At 37.5% G+C, this 21,557-nt stretch overlaps 1 protein-coding gene across 50 annotated transcripts in view; it reads left to right on the top strand.

Moving 5' to 3' along the window:
- phldb1a (pleckstrin homology-like domain, family B, member 1a) overlaps window positions 1-21,557 on the top strand; it is a 73,594-nt gene that overhangs the window by 17,926 nt on the left and 34,111 nt on the right. For 35 of the 50 annotated variants that reach the window (XM_073952263.1, XM_073952262.1, XM_073952249.1 and 32 more), the window contains exons 4-6: window positions 2,415-2,585; window positions 9,835-9,960; window positions 13,129-14,312. In XM_073952263.1, coding sequence (XP_073808364.1) covers window positions 2,415-2,585; window positions 9,835-9,960; window positions 13,129-14,312 — 1,481 coding nt within the window. Of the gene's footprint in view, window positions 1-2,414; window positions 2,586-6,387; window positions 6,498-9,834; window positions 9,961-13,128; window positions 14,313-21,557 lie in introns of those variants that run through there. The other 15 variants (XM_073952270.1, XM_073952269.1, XM_073952267.1 and 12 more) reach the window with 1 other exon arrangement.

Genomic DNA, 21,557 nt, shown 5'->3' with positions numbered 1-21,557 from the left:
CAGAGAGGATGCCAAGTGAAAAACTGGGCACTCTAGATTTAATTGAGTTTTTGTGCAGGAAGTTCATGAGAGAGGACAAACCTTACTGTACTGTCCTTTAAGCTTGGCTGTGCTTCGTCTCATGAAGAATGACAAATAGAGGACTTCTCCTCCCCTGACATTGAGAAAAAATGAGAGCAAGCATTCAAGTGTAAATCCCAGAGGAAGTGGATGTAGTGCACAATCCATCATTGGATCATTTTATAGAGGGCTGAATAAATACACAGTTTCGTGTGCTCTGATGGAGCGATGGTTGGATGGATAGGCTGACAGACAGACTGAAATATAACGAAAATAATTCAAATATGTGCATTTATTTTCATTTTGTAATTTGTTTTATGGTATTTTAAATCTATATTGTGTTTGTCTATATGTTTGATGTATATAGTATTTGGTTGCAACACTGGCTCATTCTAAAAACGTAGCCCTGTATACATTTCTGAAGATTGCGAAATATGTAGCCAGAAGTACACATGGCTGCATTTCGTCTTAATAATGAATGATACGGGACAGCATGATTGCCAAGTTAATTACCACACTTACCAGCTGATCGCTTACCTCAGGATGAATGGCTTTCTCGCTAGTTTGTCCAGTATCTCGCCATGTACATTGGCAGACTTGAAACGTAGAGAGGAGTTGATCATGACAATGGAGTCTGGCAAAGAACAGTTTCAGAAAGCAGGTGAGACAAAAACAAAAGCCAAAAAATTAAATAAACAAGTAATTTACAGGTTGAGAATGTGGTAAAATATGAAAATGTGGTAAAATCAGGCAAGTGCTTTTCTTTTTCTGGTATGATTTATAAAACAGTTGGGTTACACTATAGGTTGAGTTTTGGGAAGAAGGATGGTGGGTCAGTCGATTGGTCAGTCAGTCTTTCAGTCAGTCAGTCAACAGCGAACCCTGGTAGATTTATTCGACAAGAACAGGTGCGAATGACACTATTTGAAAAGTCGTGCACAGCTGCCTCTTGTGGAATTATGTGAGAACAGCAGGCGTAAATTGCACTCACGAGAAATCTGAAAAAGCATACACATCGACCCCTGGTGGATTTGCGAAAACAAAAACTTCTTAAAAAGTATCTTCTGGGACATATTTGGCGCTCTCCAGAAATGTATATAGCGATACTTTTTCAGAATAAGTTGTTTAGGTTGTTTTTTATTTTTATTATAGGTAATATTGATATGATCTGTGTTAAAATATAACACAATATAAAATATAAATGTATTTATTTAAAGGTATTATTTTAATTATTTTTTTTAATATATGTGTGATCACTCATGTGATCAGCACATTTGTTAAGTTTCATATAATTATGTTCCAAAACCACATTTCAAATGTGCTGGAATTAAATTATAGTTTTTTTTTTTGTATTTCTAAGACAGACAGACTAACAAATGCATCGACGGATGTTTGGATAGACATTTTATTTTTTGTAATATTTGTATTGTTGGGCATCAAGGTGGTGCAGTGTATAGCACAATTGCCTTACAGCAGGAAGGTCACTGGTTCGAGCCCCGGCTGGGTCAGCTGGCATTTCTGTGTGAAGTTTGTATGTTCTTCCCATGTTTGTGTGGGTTTCCTCCGGGTGCTCCGGTTTCTCCCACAAGTCCAAAGACATGCGCTATAGGGGAATTTGCTAAGTTAAATTGTCTGTAGTGTATATGTATGAATGAGTGTATGGGTGTTTCCCAGTGATGGGTTGCAGCTGGAAGGGCATCCGCTCTGTAAAACATATGCTGGATAAGTTGGTGGTTCATTCCGCTGTGGCGACCCCAGATTAATAAAGGGACTAAGCCAAAAAAAAAAAGAATGAATAAGTTATTGTTTATTATTTAACTGCATTTATATTTTGGATTGAGCGGTGATGTTTCAGCTGTGTCTTGTAAACTGCATTCACAATGGCAGTGGCTTTAGCACAAGAATTATGAGTCTTTGACCTGACTTTGACACAACCCCCTGTTGCTTCACTCTGTGTGACGTAGCTCGTTTGAGTGAGAGCACGCACATTTGTCTAAGGGAATGTGTATGAGTGCCTTAAAAAGCTTTTTTTAAAAGAATGAATTACATTAATCTTCAGTCTAACGAGCAGCCTACACCCACTCTTGCCACTTGTCTTCATATCACTGTCTCTGTCACGTCTGCTCACACAATTGGCTGAGGTTATGGCTCTTTTCCACGCATCTGCTTCACTGACACTTTGAATGAAATAACTCAGACAGGGCTGGTCACTGGAGGAGGGGGTGTCTATTCTCCTGTGTTTATGTTAAAGAAGGGTATATTCGGGCAACCGGGAGACATTGTTTCTCAAACCTAATTTTAGATACACCAAATGCTGCAGTAATCAGTGTTAACAAACCGATTCTATGTTGCAGGAAAGACTACACTTGGTCATGGGAACACAGATATTAATATTCAGGGTCCTGGTGTGATGTCTCAACATTGCTACATTGAGAATGTGGGGGCAGTCATCACTCTATACCCCTGTGGAAACCAGTGCTCAATGGACGGCTTAGCAGTTACCAAGCCAGTCAGACTCGCACAAGGTAAGGTGTTTTTGCAGTTGGTCTAGGGTTTATTAGTTGATATCAAACTCATTTGCTTAGGTTGAACCAAACCCGCTCACTCTGTTAGTGCTGTTCTGTTGATTAAGCACAACTGAAGATGTTTATGCTTTGAATTAAATATGAATGCAGTATACACCAAAATCATCTATGAAAACAGAAAGTAAGATGCAATGTCACAAGTAAGATATCATTTTGGATGTTCAGTTAGGGAACGTATACACCAGGCATTCTCAGTTTCTGTCCTGGAGGTCCGGTGTCCTGCAGATTTTAGCTTAGACACACCTGGGCTAGCTAATCAAGCTCTTACTAGGCTTTCTAGAAACATTCTTGCAGGTGTGTTGAGGCAAGTTGGAGCTAAAATTTGCAGGACACTGGACCTCCAGGGCCGAGTTTGGACACCCCCGGTATACACCGAAGTGCTGAAAATGTTAACAATCTTTCTAAAAATGCTCATCTGTGAGCGCTTCTCCAACTGTTTGCGCATATAAAAAGCATTGAGCACTCAACACTTCAGGTAAAAGGCAGCGCTTTCATTGATAACAATAGAAAAAATGCTTAGTTCTGGAAAATGCATAGAAAAGTAGTGCAATTGAAAGGAAAAACGTGTTTTGTTTGAACGACATTAATGTGGTCGCAAATATATCAAAAAGCTGTTTTTTAGTTTTTAATATTTAGGTTTAGTCTTAAAATGAAAAATGTGTAAATGCTGACCGAACTAAGATTAAAAGTTATATTTTCCATCTTGGTCCAGACAAATCAAACCAAGAAAACCAAGCTACAAGTCATCACCTTATAATTATAAGGTTCTATCTGCTCGTTTTTGCATTCAATAGCAAACAGCATGTGTGTAAAATTTGTTTTTTAAATAAAATGTAAACAACTAATAAAAAACATCCCATAATGTAATTAAGTTGTCATTTAATAGGAAAATGTCAGTAACTCAATTTTAACAAAACTGTCAGACAGAACTTTATCATTCTAAGGTGACGAAGTGGGTATAGTTAAAAAAAAAAAAAATTCCCCACCATTTACCCATGTTCAAGTGGTTCTAAACTTGTATGAATTAATCTCTTATGTTAAACAATTATTGTTATATTATGAAGATACCATTTACCAAGCCTGTCAATATCACACAAGGTAAGCAGTGGATTTGCAGTTGGTCTAGGGTTTATTAGTTGATATCAAGCTCATTTGCTTAGGTTGAAACAAACCCTAGTGCACTCACTCTTTCAGAAAAAACAAACAAGTAGACTGAGATTCTGATGCTTTGAATTAAATATGAATGCAATATTGCACCAAAATCAACTATGATAACAAAAAATAAGATGCGATGTAACAAGTAAGGTATAATTTTGGATGTTCAGTTAGGGCGCGTATACAGCGAAGTGCTGAAAATGTCAACACTTTTTTAAAACTGCATCGCTTCAATTGACAACAACAGAAAAAAAATGCTCAGCTCTGGAAAATGCAACAGAAACGTAGTGCAATTTAAAGAAAATGCGAGTTCTATGTGAATTCACCCCTATTAATGTGGTTGCAAATCAGCCGATTTGAATGTTATCACTCAATAAATGGGTGACATCAGTGGTTATCAGCTGACAGATATGGGACAGTAGGATCCTTCTGCGCCTAATACAAGGCTCAGAAGGCTGTGATCATCCATCCACATGGTTAATCAGCTATACATCACATACAGCTGCGGCCAGAAGTTAACAAGAATTATTGATATTATTTATTTAATTTCCTATTAATTGTATTTTATTAATGTCTACCCCTACCCTAAACCCAACCACCACAGTAATGTAAAAACAGATCTGGATCTGGAGTCTTCCCTATATAGCTGATTAACCCTATGGATAGATAACAGCCTTCTGAGCCTTCCATTAGGCGCATAAGGCCCCTACTGGCCCACATCTATCAGCTGATAACCATTGATAACGTCCATTCAATCGAGTGATAACATTCGAAGTGGATGTCGCAAATATATCATAAAGCTGTTATTTGTTTTATATTATTCAGGTTTAGTTTAATAACAGGATGGAAATGCTGTGTGAACCAAGATTAAAAGTTATGTTTTCGATCTTGGTCCAGACCAATAAAATAAAGGCAACTAAGCAACAAGTGTAAACACATTCTTAATAGGATAGTTCACACAAAAATGTAAATTTCCCCATCATTTAGTCATGTTCAAGTGTACAGGTGGTTCTAAATTTGCATGAATTTCTCTCTTCTGTTAAAACAAAACAAAACATGTTATTATGAAGAATGTTGGAAAAAAGCACCCATTGATTTCCATAGTAGGAACTAGAATAATATGGAAGTCAATTGCTGTTTTTTCCAACAAAACAAATAAACTCAAACATGTTTGGAGGGTGAGTAAATGATGGCTTTTCATATTTTTGGATGTACCACCCCTTTAACGTGAAATTTGAAATGGAAACATTTGATTCCAAGAAGACCCGCAACTAATTATACATTCATTATTGTTTTTTAAGTTCAATAAAGCCTCATTATGTCTCGCTAATGGTTCTTTAATGTTCAAATTTCTTAAGGATTTTCACATTTATTTTCAGGTTGCTTGAGCTCGGTTGACAGTTAATCGATAGGCTAGATTCAGTCTGCACATCAATAACACACATTTCCAAATTCCATTCCACTCATCAAGAGAGGATTACGGCTTTGGTGAGCAAATGTTGCAGCTATTATCAGACTGCATGGTCTGCTTGCTTCTAAAGTTAGAAGTCATCATATACTGTAAGTAAAATAGAGTTGCATTCAGAACAGTATGAACCTTCTATATAACGCAATAGCTGACTCAACACCTGATCATTACTAGCGCAGATTGCTTTTCTAGAGCTAAAAGAACCGTGTAACCGCTTTGTGTAAATAATGATAAGGCTGTGTTTGAGCATACCTTTTGGAAAAAGTACTTGACCTTACACTATACTCTTTTAAGCTATTTCAGGCTCTCCATTTAAGTTTGGAATCACACCAGCTATTTGTGTTTTCACGGGGCCAGGAAATGGCACCATGATAACGGCGAGGGCTTGTTTGAACTTCCATTTGAAGAACTTGACCTTGCCCTTCTCCATTGGGTTATTTCAATCACTCTAAAATTTGCGTTGCTCTGTATCAAATCTCCTCTTTATATATTAGGGAAATGTATTGTAACAGATATATGATGTTTTGTTTACTTGTATTCTCACAATATGCTATCTGTTATTAACAAAGACTATTGACAAATCACTTTGTTAACAAGTTTCATTTGATAATTTTTGACGTTTAGTTAGTGTCATTAATTTAATACCAGGTCGAGAATTAAAGGACAGTGATGGTGTTGATCCAGATGAGCTGATTTGTAGTCCGCCCCCTGTTCTCAATCTGTGCATGACAATAACATGAGACCGACAGCCGGCGCGGGGACAGCTGTCCAGCGCGCCACCCGTGCGACTGATAATACATTAGTCTTAATGAGGCGTCTCTAACCCTTCTCAACAGACCTGCATTTCTTTCAAAGCTCGGTTTTACTCAAATGTTCGGTTTACATGAACAAAAAGCAACTTTTAGCGTCTGAACGTCAAGAGTTTCTCCAGACGAGGAAACTAAATTTCGGTTTTAGCTAAGTGCTTCTTATTTATCTTGTCCGTTTTCTTTGGGCTTGTGATGACAGGCGGGCAGGTGACAGCTGTGCAGTTTTGTGTTGTAGCAGAAGTCAGTGAGTGGACGCGCTCTCGTAGCTCTTGATATTTGCATCACAAAGCTGAGGACACACGCACGCGCTCAGCGCACTTTACTCCACGCGACGCGAGAGAGCTTCACAGAAACACAGTCCGCTGTTTGTCCGTGTTTGTAACCCACTGGATGTAAATTGCAGTTTTGTTCCCTAACGTGGTAGGTGGCATTGTTTTATCTTTAATATTTTACAAGTTAATTGCTTGTTAAGATTGAGATTGGCCGTTGTAGGTTAGCTACTTCTCACTATCGATTAACCATGACCGCCGTTTAATCTCGTAGTATTGGTCAATGTTAATAAAGATTAATACAACTATAGCTGCCTGTTAAATAGCTAGTCCAATAAAGTATAGTCAAACTTTACTGTGTAAGCGTACGTGTTGCTTTTAATGTTTAAGTCAGTATCATAAGTTACGTATTAACTTGCAGTTTTCAACTATCTTAGTTGAGTATTATGTCATAAAAAACAGTTTTTACACCAAGGAATTAAATGTTATTTATTGTTTAAACATTTTTGTCATTAAAAACTGGATATTAGCCTACTAATACATTTGTTTAATATTTTCAAAATAATATAATCAAACTATTAAGTATTTAATTTAATTTATTTTGTTGTAACATTAATATTTTAATATTAATTTAATAATAAACATCAGTGATATTTTTCATTAATTATAGCTAAACTCTTTTTTAACCTCATTATGCCCACTGACCCCTCTGGTTGCCCTCTTGTGCCATATGTCTGTTTGATTGTTTAGTCTTTAGCTATGTAAATAGAGGTCATAATTTGTCATCAGTGATTTGACCTAACATGTTGTGTCTGTACCATATTTTTAGTATGTGTACAGACTTATGTTCAGAGTTAATTTTCAGGCTGGCCTTATGTTCAGATTAGTTATGCATTGAAGAACGAGCTTGATTAATGAAATATTGCAGCCCTGTTGAATCCTAAATACTAATACTAACATATACAGACACTGATTATGATTTAGCTCTGACATGTTCATAAAAAGAATACAATTTAATTTAGAAGACAGGTTAATCAGAGTTTAAAAAGGGGTCTGCATCTTGTGTGTAGGAAAACACAATGACATTATGTGGAGCTCATATTAGTGTTGCATGTCATATCCTGTCCTCTACTGTACTGTAAGTCAGCAATGAGTCACACTGATCTTATATTCTCTCTGTGCTTTCCGTGCCAATGTTCATTATGAAATGGAGGTCTGGGTCATAATTCACTGGCATTTTGACAGACTGCATTGATCCCTCTGCTCCATTAATCACAGCACTTTCATAGGGGCAGAGGACAATGTGATATGAATGTATATGAGGCAAATGTGTCTTTTCTGCTAATAGACAAACTCAGTCTAATCTCATGTTTGGACTGCTATGATACGGACAGATAAGCTTGGATATTAGTTACAATAAAATGTTTAAACACATGAGGATTCATGCCACACAAACACTGTGTGTGTATCTTGTACTGATTGCTTTTTGTTTCTGTTTATTATGTTTCATCCACACCCCTGCATTGTTTGGTTCAATTCTGGATTCAGATTACCTTGAAACAATAAAGTCATATTATAAAGGTGCAATATCAGCAGTTTGAAGCATGAGATCACTTTTCCTAAAGTAATTATCAGCTCTATTCAGTGCTCTTGGTTATTAGTGACAACTCCTACTTAGTTTTAAACAGATATTATTTGGCCTTCATTCCTTTTAAAATTTGTTTTACTGGTATAACATAGACTGCAGGCGGTCACCAGACTTGTTCCTGGAGGGCTGGTGTCCTGCAGAGTTAAGCTCCAGCTTCCAACCCTAATCAAACACACCTGAACAAGCTCATCAAGCTCTTAGGTATACTTGAAATTTCCAGGCAGGTGTGTTGTGGCAAGTTGTAGCTAAACTCTGCAGGGACACGAGGGCTGTATCTGAAATCACCCCTGTACTATAGTGCACTATTTGAGGGAGCAGCCAGTTTTTGTAGTGTGCAAAACCACAGTGGACGCTATTTAAAGTGCACTCAATCAATCTCACAATGCAAAGTAGTAATAACGAGTGTACAACCCATGTACACTCAACAGCTAGAAAATCCCCATAATGCACTGTGAGAGTTCCTGCAACAAATGAATCTTTGCATGTGACCACAAGATCTAAAATAAATAAACATAAAAAAACAGTGTGTGGTTAAAAATTATATATTATTTAATTGTACTTTATTTATTTATTTATTTATTTTTTTAAAATGTTTTTTTAGTTAAATTTTTTTATTAGTTTTTAAAATTATTTAAAGTTATATTCAATTATAGTAACAATTGTATATATGCCAGAAACCAAAAGTTTTACAAAGTCTTAAAACAATATCAGTGCTCCCTTCTGATTACTAATACGCAGCTCGCTGTTAAATAACTATCACAGGGTTCGACCAAGAAGTTGAAAATCTAATCTATCTGAGCGATTTATTCAGCAAAACACAAACAAATCGGCATCCTGTCTGGTGCACTGAGTGCTCAAACTCACTGACTTATTTACTCCTTTAAGTGGATTATATTAGTGAACAATGTAGGAAATAGTGAATGAGTGAAAAGGGGGCGAATTCAGATACAGCACAGCCCTCCAGGACTGAATTTGGTGACTCTGATCGTAGAATGTGTTCACACTTGGCAGGTTTTTAGTAAAACAGTTTCTGTTGCAATTGCTCTGTTAGTGTGGTTGTTTTAAATAAATGTGACTGCTATCATTGAAAAACTGGTGTGCATTAAACAAATAGGCTGAGATCCCAGAAAAGATGGATTATGGTCCAGTTCCATAGAAAAAAACAGAACAGAAAGCCACACTAGATCAAAGATTTTTTAATCATTACTATTTTTAAATAGCCTTTTAATTATTATTCTGAAAAATTATTTGTAAAAAATGTTTACGCTGTACAAGCTATTTTCTAGAGTAGGGCTGCAAAATATATTGTTTCAGCATCGGTATCACAATGTGCACATCCGCAATTGTCACATCGCATAGATATGTCTGAATTATAGTTGACCAGGAGCCACAGATTTGCATTTAATCACTGTATTTAAATAGAATTTATTTGATTTATACAGAAAATAAAACATTTCTTACTTTGATTTTTTTTGTCTTGTTTCTAGTCCAAGTGTCTACATTTCAAAGCAAAAACAAGAGTATTTCACCTACCCCACTGAAAGATAATTCCATTAAAGCAAGCAAAATCTCTTAATTTTCACTTATTTTTTTCTTATGGTAAAAACTAAATGTTTTCATTTGGTCAGATTTTTTTGTGATTAGGATTAGAAACAAGAAAAAACAAAGTAAGAAAAGCATTAGACTGGCTAGAAAACCATCAAATTGAGCTATTCAAACCATCTTCTGAAACAGTATTCATATTGCAATATTTAGTACAGAAAAATAAAATATTTTTTTAATATAATCGTAATTTTTTTTTTGTCTAGTTTTTGCTAACATGTGCTTATTTTTTTCTCAGGGTGTATGCTGTGTTTTGGCCAGTCATCCTTTTTCCGCTTTAACCACCCAGAGGAGGCCCTCAGGATGAAGAGTCTGATGCCAGGTGGAAGTCCTGGATTCACCAATACCTACAAGAACCACTCGGGTATTTATGCAGAATTACAGTGACCTAAAATCTGGTCGTTTAAGACAACTGTTCTGGATGCTCTGGGAGTTAAAGTTGTTAAAGGGAATCAAAAAAAGAGAGTTACATTTGTGAACAATAGTGCACATTCTGTCAGTTTTCATCACTAAATGTTGCAGCAAAAAAGCCACAGAGAGGCATTGTACCCTAGATAATTATAACAAGTTCCAGACACTGCTCAGGTGACACAAATCTGCCTAAAATAACTCTGCATAATCCTGCCTCTTTAATATCCATGGTAATGGAGGAAACTCCAGCTGTGTCTTTGCCCGGTTTTAACACTGCTCTCAGTCATTCAGCTTTGAGTTATTTCGATAATCTGGAACCCAGGAAGTGAGATCCTTGGAGAAGAAATTGCTAATTTGTAAAGAATGAGAATCTGAATGCCTCCGGCACTCTGTCAACTGCTGGAAAGCCCCTGTTGAGTGACCTTGGCTCTGACCCTGTTTAGTAGTTTAAAATCCTTTAGCACCATATTGGACATTTACAGGAACGTGACACCATGACAGTGATGAATATCACATTGTTGTGAAGCTTGTGTGGGTGTTCACTGCTTACTGCATCATTGTTTATCGGCTTGAGCCTGAGGGTCTGCCATTCAGTATTGTTGTAAAACATTGAAATCACATGATAAATGGATACTGGTCTATGTATGGCATAGTGGATTTACCTAAATGATTTATTGTACAATTTGATAATTAAAATACATTATATCTAACCATATGCAACCAAAGTACTAAATGTAAAAGTGCTAAACAACTAAACGGCTGTTGAACACTTTCTGTTTAGTTAATGAAAGCACGGTTGTTTTTAAGAGGGCCTACAACAGAACCATAAAAAAATAACAAAAAATCTTACAAAGCTAGCTAATACATTTAAAAGCAATACTATAAATGGCAAACACATCTCTCTTTTTGACACTGCCTGTCCTATACTGATGTACACTTGCACACAGAAAAAATGATCAGTCCTCCTTCTGATTTTATCAATGAAACAGTTTTATATAAACAATGCATGACATTGATATAAAAATCGCTGAATCATTCATTTAAGTTTGTCTAAAATAAGAGGAGACATACAGTACAGACTATGGTCATTCATATGCTTAATGTCTTCCTCTCTACCTAATGTCAATGGCTCGTGTCTCCATTATTAGCTTCAGAAACTTAGGATGAGATACATAACAAAATATTCCTATATATAAAAACACTTTAAGGGCAAAAAGCTGACAATATCTTTACCAATGTCTTTTAGTAAAGTAGCCATAGTATAGAGTGGAACAGTTAAGCAATGGTTAACTAAAATAGAGCACACACTATGAGCAAACTAGAAGAGTTTTGTTCCTAAGAAAGCAATGTGAAAAAAGGTTTAACGGCGGAGTCCTGCACTGAAGTAGATGCTGTTAAATCCGTCTAAGACTTCACATGATTTATTAATTTTCAAAACTCTTTTAGCTCTTTTATATCGATTTTTAGCCAATTTCATCAATAAATTCAAGAAATAGAATCAGTGCAGCTAATTGTTTATGTGCAGAACCAAAGTTTCCCAAAATAATCATAGCCTTAAAGGGAAAATCATCTTTTGGAAGCTGTTTGGACAGAACTGTGTGTAGGTATAGTGTTTACAGTCATACTTGGGTGATATAAAGGCAAGAAGTCTCTTTTTTTAATTTCCTGATGTAAAAATAGGATCCAAATCCCTTTGATTGACAGCTGCGTATTAACATGTCGCCGTAGTAACACGTATAGTCAACAAGACAGGACGTGCGCAAAGCAACTGGGATTAAAAGATCTGTTCAGCTCTCTGTGATCATCAATCATCATCAAATGTGATCAAGAATGAGTTTTACAAGTTTAAAACGTTTCTAAATCAGTGCATGTTTGTGATCAATACAGCAATTTTACTGTCTTTACCTTATCACCACAACTGCATGTCAGTACAATTATAAAAGAAGACGCTTGAATCTCGGTTTGTGGACGTCAAATCAGGTTTATTTTGTACATTAGCATAACGGATATCCATACAGCAGTGGATATTAACGTGTATCCTGTCACATTTGCCATGCAAAAACAGTGCAAAGTTTGCACTGTGTGTGTGTCTGCGTGTGCATGAACTTTGTAGCGACATTGTGTGTGACTCATCATTGCAACTCCACAAGAAATACATCGAACAGTCATTGGTAAAGTTCTTACTGTAATATTTCTCACGAACGTTACGTGACATCTGCTTCCTTCAAGTCTGTCACTGTGCTGTTTATCTGACGCAGCCGAGGCAGAGATTGAGGCACACTCTGACAGGCATGTGGGAACGGTGTGCAGGGAGAACTAGCAATAAAATCACAAGGCAATAAAAACAGCTACATTGTGTTCAGAGCTGAAAATCTAATATTTTATAAGGTAAAACAAATAATCTGATGGTGTTTTGAGCTGAAACTTTACAGACACATTCTGTAGACACAAAAAAACTAATCTTAAATCTTAAAAAGGGCTAAAATAGGTGCCCTTTAATGTCTGATTTGCACAACAGCAATAATCAACATTTGAAAATAAAATGATTTTGGCTCAAAAGTGTCACTTCATGTATGTGTTGTGAGCAGTTGTTCTGTCCACTGTGCCATGGCTCTGATAAAAATAACGTGTTTATTGCGTGGTTAGTGCACCGGTGGCCCTGGCTGCAGAGCATTAACCGAACTGAGTGCGTTCAGCTGGTCTTGAGTGTGCAGAATGAGTCATACCGTAATTCAGGCTCTATTCTCCTCTGTCCGCTCTGACCTTTGGGCAGAGGGTGGGATTCCTGCCATCCGCAGTCTGTAGACAGAGACACACCCAGTTGAGCGAATGTGTAAGAAAGGGGGAGGTGTGTGTTTATGTGCATTATGCCCAGCCCTGTCCTGTATGGGTGTAGAGCACATGTGGTCTGAGAGAAATATGGCCCTGACCTTTTTGAATATGCACTTTTCATATGTATTGCGAGATTGCAGTGAAAGTCTGAGTTATGTTTGTTTTCATTTCTATAGATCATAAAAGGCTGTAATCGATCATTTTATGATAATTCTTTATTGCTCAAGAATTCTGTTGTTTGTTAGTTTAGATTTGTTATAAATAACCGATTCCCTTTTTCTCGCCACAGAAACTCATGGGCAGCTCAATGGCAACCACCTTCCTCTACATGAGCGGTCTCGTCCTGGAGCCGGCACTCTTGTGCGCTCTATTGAGAAGGACTTTCAAGACATTATGAATTCTCTATCTATGGACGATGGCCAGGCTGAGCACTGTAAAAAAGCCCGTCACCCCATTCCACAGTCTGCCATGCTCAACGGGAGCAGCCGCAGTCTTGTCTCCACTCCAACTAGTCCTGGTGCTTTGTCTGTAAGCTCCAGCTACGAAAATACCAGTCCTCCTTATTCCCCCCTGTCTACTCCTTCCATGGTTAGCAGTCCAGGGGCTTGTTTGGACTCTGCCAACACCCGCTCAAACAGCTACACCCATACCGTTCAGGCCCCAGTGCCACAACCACGCAATTTTACTTCCAAGAACTGCAGTTCCAATGGGGGTCTGAAAGATCAAGAAAGTGCCAGGATTCAAAAAGCCTTGACTGAAACCCCTTCAAGTCCTGGTGCAAACCGTAGAGGTGACAATACACATGGTTCTACCTCTGGGTCTAGTCTGGTACCTGGAGACTTAGGCAGACAGGTAAACACCAGATTCACCTCCTCATCTTCAGCATCTTCAAGCCCCAGATCCAGCATAGGCTCATCAGTCCAAGAATCTTCTTCCAGTATTCAGTCCCTTTCACGTGCACTCCTTCCTCCAGACAGTCCCCAATCATCCCGCCGTAGTGTGGAAACATCTAGCATCCGTGAACTTCCTCCCCTCAGCCCATCCACATCACGCAGAGGTATCCTTGGGGTGCCTGTTCTACCTGTGGCTCTACCAAGTGTGTCTTTGTCCTCTCGTGGCCGGACTGTACCAGATAGTCCTCGTCTACAACGACGAACCACAGCTGAGGAGGAAGTTGGAAATACGAGATTGCACACCAGGAGTCCGTCTCCTGTATCAACTCTTTTGAAGGACCAGTCTGGCAGTAAACAGAAAGGGGGACTCTCCTCAGCTGTCGGCTCTCAGACAGGGGTGTCTCCTCTCACCAGTCCTCGTAACCAGAGGAAGGCCTCAAGGGAGGCTCGGCAGGTCCCGCCGCGGACACGGGAGCGCAAGAACAGCATTTCAGAGGTCAGCGACAAAGAGGAAGATCTGCTTGAGTACCATCGGTGGCAGAGGGAGGAGAGGATGCGTGAGCAGGAGATGGAGAGGCTGGTACGTCTGAGCATGTGTGCGTTTATGCTACCTGTCAAAATTTCATGGTTATTATTTCTCATCCAAGTACGGCTGGGCGATATGGCAAAGATGCAATTTCGATTAATTCTTTTCGATATTGAACAATGACGATGTATATTTCGAAATTAATTGTTAATGTTTCCAGATTTAAAAAGTAACCTCACCAGGGTCACGCATCTATATCGCAATGTGTATATTCCTTGTGGAGTTTGCATGTTCTCTCTGCGTACCTCCGGGTGCTCTGGTTTTTCCCACAGTCCAAAGACATGTGGTACAGGTCAGTTGGGTAAGCTAAATTGTCTATAGTGTATGTGTGTGAATGAGTGTGTATAGATGTTTCCCAGGAATGGGTTACAGCTGGAAGGGCATCCGCTGCGTAAAACATATGCTGAATAAGTTGGCGGTTCATTCCACTGTGGCGACCCCAGATATATAAAGGGATTAAGCCGAAAAGAAAATGAATGAATGAATGAATTAAAGATTAAAAGAAAAAAATTATATGATTAATATTATTTTTATATTATTGTATACAATTAGACCCTATAAAAATAAAGGGACTAAGCCAAAAAAGAATGAATGAATTAATGAATTAATTAATGAATGTATAAAATTATTTATACAATGATGACCAAGTCCTCTGTCATATTTATATAAGCTTAATTTATTCAATTTTATGGCATAGAAAAAGACTTGATCACTCTAGTCCAGGGGTGGGCAAACTCGGTCCTGGAGGGCCGGTGTCCTGCACAGTTTAACTCCAACTCTAATCAAACACACCTGCTTATAGATTTCTAGTGATCTTGAAGACACTGATTGGCATGTTCAGGTGTTTTTGTGACTATTATATATCATATAATGACTGAAGCCACAAAAATGAGAGGGTCCATTAAATAGCATAACTATTTTTCGGTGGTCGATCATTTTTGGCAGCCAAAACGTGCGTCTTTAATATCAACACTCTTCTAGATTCCCATTGTTGCACATTTCTGCTATGTGATTGGCTTAGATTAATATAGAGTAAAAAAGTCTTGAATCATTGTTATTGACATCAATTGGATTGCGATTTGATATAATATCGTTTATCTGCCCAGGCCTACGTCCAAGCTAATCAAATTATTAAATGACTTTTACCAAAGCATTAGTTGAACATTTATATTGTTACAAAACGCTTATTTAATCTAATGCTCTTCTTATGAATTTAGTCTTTATAAAAGATTACTAAAAAACACGATGCTTACACAAAATACATCTACCATACCTCATAACATCTGAGCATGTGTGCGTTTACGGTACCTATCAAAAGTTTGAACACATTTGTTTTTTATTATATTACGTCCAAGTTAATCTAACTACAAAATTACAAAATGGAAGTACACCATGTTCGAGATTTTATTTTGTTTTAGGTTTAACTTAGAAGCCATAATTTACCACATCGAAAGATTGAAACATTTATATCGTTACAAAACGCTCTTCTTTTAAATGATTACTCTTGTTCTAACCTTTGTGTTTATAAAATATTACAAAAAAAAATTCACATCGTTGTTTCCATATAAAACACTTACCACACCTCCAGAGATGTTACACATAACTACAAGTGGCCCCATGTCAAAATTGTGTTCTTATTTGCCATTCTTTCATGCCCGAAAATATGGTAAGCAGCATCATAAATTAATATTTCTTCAGCATCATAAAATCATTTCTGGATCATGTGATCATGAAGACTTTAGTAATGGGAATAAATCGCCTTTCTAATATTGCCATTATGGTAATTTGTGCTTAATATTCAATATATATTTCTCCTTAAAACTAATTTAAACATTTAAGCAAAGTACTTTAGATCAAAAGGTTTTTAAGCTGTGAAGGGCATAAAACTAATGGTCAAAGTAGTTCATTTCGCTGTGTCGAGCCCTGATAAAGGAGGGAATATGCCAAGGAGAGTGAGTGAGTGAGTGAGAGATTCAAGCTCATGAGACACATGAATTCATTAAGTGTGTTCAAACTTTTTCTAAAAGGAACTGTAAGATTTTTAACATATTTTTGAATTTTAATTTATTCAAATGTCACAATGTTGTTGTGGGATATGCTATTAGGCTCTCTTTTATATCAAATTATGTAAATGCAATGCTTGGCACAGTTTTTAAAGTAACCTCAGTGAAGAAGCTCTAGATTGCTTTAGAGCAGTGATGATCTTTTGTGTGGTGAGGTTCTGAGTGACGCTGGCATTTGAACAGACCTAAGAGTTCAGCACTGGAGGTTGAGCGGGTTAAGTTTATGTGGAGAGTTTTCTGGTAAAGACATAGAAGAGTCAGGAATAACATACGGATGTGAATTCCTGAGGCCTTTTCAAAAGCTCATGTACAGAACGTGTGGCTGCCTGAAGACTATATTTACCCGACACAATCTCAGTGCTTTAAGCTGCCCTTCCCTCATTCATACACACACACACACACACACACACACACACACACACACACACACACACACACACACACACACACACACACACACACACACACACAGTCCTTCTTTAGCAGTCTAAACATTCATCCCTTCCATAGCCCCTAAATTAACCACACACAGACATCATCTCTTTCATTTAAACCTATTAAAAACCCCAGACACTCCTCTGGTCCATCTCAGATTCCCACATGGAATTGCCATTCATCATCTTTGTTACTCCCCACCTTATTTATACCTTAAATTATATACATCATCAGTGCCTCTAACCAGCGTATCAATGATATCTTCATAGTAAAGTACCTCAACCAAAAAAATACAATACACGCAGAAACCTAATTATATGCGGCTGCCTCAGAAAGGAGACACATTCTTGTTATTCCCTGGAGAAAAACTATTTTAGGACTTTTACTATGAGGCAGAACTGAATTAATGCAGGATAGGAAGTCATTTTCCATAATAACCGTCTCTGGTCAGCGTTTCGAGACAATGGCAAGAACGGTAGGTGTATTATGAACACGCTTTTACTCTGTTTGGGTTAAACTTTGTCTAGTGGTCTCTTGTCTGTCTGGCACTGTTGTCATGGTTACAGCACAGCTCTATCCAATGGTATTGCAACTTGAAAGGTAGTACTACTCTTTTTTTTTTGTCGAATGCCCTTTTAAATACTGGTTAATATCACCTTTTTAAAGAACTTGTGGCACTGCTGAGCTGTATTTAGCGCTAATCTCCTCTCTAATGCCATCAAATGCAAATGCATGCAGACATTGATTGCTAGCTTCAGAAATGACATTTCAAAGGTGTGACCTCGCAGCGTGCTAATGCAAGCCGCGTGTGACCGCGCATTTAGGGATTAAAGCAGGGCAAGTGTGATATATGCTGAGAACCGAGGAGCACTTTTGTCTAGTACTTGACTGGCAAAGCATTTGGGAGATGATGAGATAAAAGCGAGAAGTAAATTATGAACAAGTGGGAAAAGAAAATCCTGAATCCTTTAGGATTTGATCTTTTCTTCTAATCCTGACAATAAATAATGTGGCTTGAGGGGTAATGTCATATTTACTCTCAAATCCCCTCACGTGTCTGTGTTTACTCAGTTCTAGGTCATGGCCCAGTTGGCTTGAAAATGTGTTGTATTGTAGTAGCATTGTTGTGCTCCACCCACCTTTTATCACACATACACATTTTCTCCAGACAGCTGTTTCCTAACAGTGGCTTTCAACTTGTATGGCTTTCAGGGACAGATTCTTTATTTGATATTGGAGTAAGAATGAGGTATCAGAGCAATTCCAGCATTATGGATGTGATATTTGCAGTAAAAATTTAAAACATAAATTCAGATAGAAAGCACATGTCAACATTATAGCATGTGTTGTGGATGTGGCCAAAAAATACAGCGAGCTTACAGTATACAACGTAATTTGTACAAATTCTGTGAATTCAACTGCACGACCCAAAAGAAACAATGCTAATCCAAAAGCATAAGAGTTAACTCTCTATAGAACAAAAACAATTGATTTTTATTGTTTTTTTTTTACAGTATTGCATTTAGGAGGAAAAAGCTTCATTATGCATGTGACAGATGCGAGATTGGCACTTGTGTGACTTTGCTAAATCAAATATAATTGCTTGAAAACATTGACAGAGACATTTTTGAGTATTTTTAAAGTACTGTCAAATACTTGCTTACACAAGAAAACCTGAAAGCGGTTTCGATATTTTGAGAACTTTTTTTTTTCATGTTAAGGTTGACATTTGCATGGAGTTGCTCATTATGCTTGATATTTCTTGATCGAAAGTACAATACTATGGTAGTATTGTGAGTTTGATTAAAGCTTTACATTAATTGGGTTACAATATTTATTATATTTAAAATGTAATTTATTTTTGTGACAATGACATTGCTAATCAGCTTTTCAACAGTCATTAATGCAGTATACTATGAACCCAGCAGATACACAACGTCATACGACATTAACATTTGGTTCAATTTTCGGTCGTCAGCATCTAAGGACAATGTTATTTTGACGTCCAATAATGAAGAGATATGATGTTGATTTTAGGTTGTGTTGGAAAGTGGCCAACGTCATAATGACGTCAAATACTGACATTATTCGTCAGGTATGGCAACCAACATTGGCAACCAATGCATAGTTGGGTTCAGACGTCAAGCCGATTTTCATTTCCAAACAATATGCAATGTCCCACAACTTTGGGGTACAACATCAATCTGATGTCATGTTGACTTCTTGTGCCTGATGGGAAGTATTACATGAATCTTCAGAAATCTCATATATGCCGAATTGGAGCTCATGAAAGTGTGTTATTAGCAAATGTGGAAATGATTATATACTAAAATAGCATTCTTTTGTAATTTGAGATACGATAGGATTTAAGGGTGACTTGGTAGCTCAGTGGTTAGCACTGTCGCCTTACAGCAAGAAGGACGCTGGTTCGAGTCCTGGCTGGTGAGTTGAATAAACTAAATTGGCTGTAGTGTATGAGTGTGAATGAGAGTGTATGTTTCCTAGTACTGTTTTGTGGCTAGAAGGGCATCTGCTGTGTAAAACTGGACAAGTTGGAGGTTCATTCCGCTGCGGTGACCCATGATGAATAAAGGGACTAAGCCGAAGGAGAATGAATGAATAATTGAATGAATGAATGAATGATAGGAATTACTTTTATGTTTTTTAATGGGATGTCTTTGCTTTGCTTTCAAAACTGATTTTGACTCCTAATTTTGGATGCTTCTTTGTTAAAATTTTTACAAACTTTTTAAACATGACATTGGCAGAATATGTAAAACAAGACCAAAAAACTGCTTGTAATGAACCATGAACAATAGCATAATGCTTGACCAGTAATGTTTTAATATGAACCACATTAAGCGATCTGTGAATTTGTGCCAAAATAATGAGAAGCTTAATTGGATCCATGGACTTTGAAGTCAGAAAGTATTTTCACTCCCTTTTATTTCACTATCCTAACTATGTAGAATAATTTAGCAGGATTCAATGTGTTTAAGTGTGGGTCACAATGCACCAGTAGGACTACACTACACACGCAGGACATACTCTTTGTCTACAATTTCTTTTAGAGATGTGTGTCTGGCTTGCTGAATTTTTAAAGGTCATTTTGCCTTTGTTCTTGTCTGTGTGATTGTAGAAACGACAGAGAACTGAAGCATTTCATACTATAAACCACATGAGGGCGATATGGCATCAAATTTTAAATGAAAGAACTTTGCTTTTTTTCTCCTTTGTTTACAAGATTTGAAGCAGAGATAAGTCACTTTAACAATTAACATTGATCACTGCAAATATTTAATGTATTCTTTCAACATTTGTTCACAGAGAAGTCAGAGTCTGTTTCAATTTACCTTCTATAATTTAAGTCTACCTTTTATAAATCCACATGAGCCATCGATGCGTGTCAGAGAGAGAGAGTAATAAATAGAGGAAAGGTTTTCTTGATCAATATTTCAGTTATTTAATTTACACACAAAATCCCTGGAGCAAATTCTACTTAATACACTTTATGATTTAAACCTGCTTTACAGGCTTTTAATAATGAAGTCAATTTAGCACCTTGGCAGTTGTTCCCAAACAGAGGACGGTCGTGTCATAAAATGTCTTTTGCACACAGAGGTTTAGTGCTGTGGGCTTTGTGTTGGTCTGTGTCGTGGCATCTCCAGCATGCATACCAGCTGTGCTGACACCCTTTTGTTGGAGAAGAATGCTGTTGCTACGTTACCCATCAGTTAACGTTTACTTGTTCCAGTGCACTGTCTGCACTCTCCTGACAGGGGAGACCTCGTTAAAACAGAAGAGCATATGTTTCCAGACGTTCTATTGGCTGCTCTTGTAGATAATGGCTCAGTGATAAAGACTTTTACACCCGGTGATTCCAAACCTTTATGATTTTTTTATCTTCTGTTGGACACACAAAAGAAGATATTACGAAGAATGTTGGAAACTGGCAGCCACTGATATCCACAGTGGGAAAAATAGCATGGAAGTCAATGATTACAAGTGTCCAGCATCCTTCATCATATCTTCTTTTGTGTTCAGCAGAAGAAAGAAACTGAAACAGCGGCGTGTTTGTTTTCAGAGGTCTCAGGACCATTCGTTACATTCGCGTAAATTATTCCATGCTTCATTAAAAGTAAATTTAATTAGCTGAAGTGGACGGCTGCTCTCTTGTAAGCGGGCCATCCTGTGCCTTGCTATTTTAGTAATGTCACTGGTGTCATCGAGCCAAACTGAGCTGAGTATTGTCCATGTAAAATATAATGAGCCCCAATGCCTAGAGCGCTAGTTAGTCTGGCTAGACCTATGAGAGAAGACTGGGGAGGCTGTAAGTAGACAGTGAACACACAGACACTTGTACATCTATCTTCATGGGGACTTCCTATAGACGGTAACTTTTATTCTGTATATTCTGTCCTCCTATGCTAACACTACCTCTAAACCCAACATTCACAAGAAACATTTTCAAAACACTTAATTTCGTGTGTTTTTATAGCCTATGACCAAACAATGTCTCCTAAGTTACTGGTATTGCTATACTTGTGGGGACACATAGACAAACACACACTCGCACACAGTGCTGGAAGAGTGACTGCAGCAGCTGACTTTCACAGTCGGGTGAGAGGTTGCTTGAGTATGTTTGGGGGTCAGTAACTGTGTTGAAGAGAAATTTGTTAACGTATTTTTGCATAGCACCTTGCGGATATTCAGGATTTTACGTTTATAATGATTTGTGTAA

This window comes from Danio rerio, chromosome 5, assembly GCF_049306965.1.
Source record: "Danio rerio strain Tuebingen ecotype United States chromosome 5, GRCz12tu, whole genome shotgun sequence".
NCBI lineage: Eukaryota > Metazoa > Chordata > Actinopteri > Cypriniformes > Danionidae > Danio > Danio rerio.
This window is presented reverse-complemented; position numbering and strand designations above follow the sequence as displayed.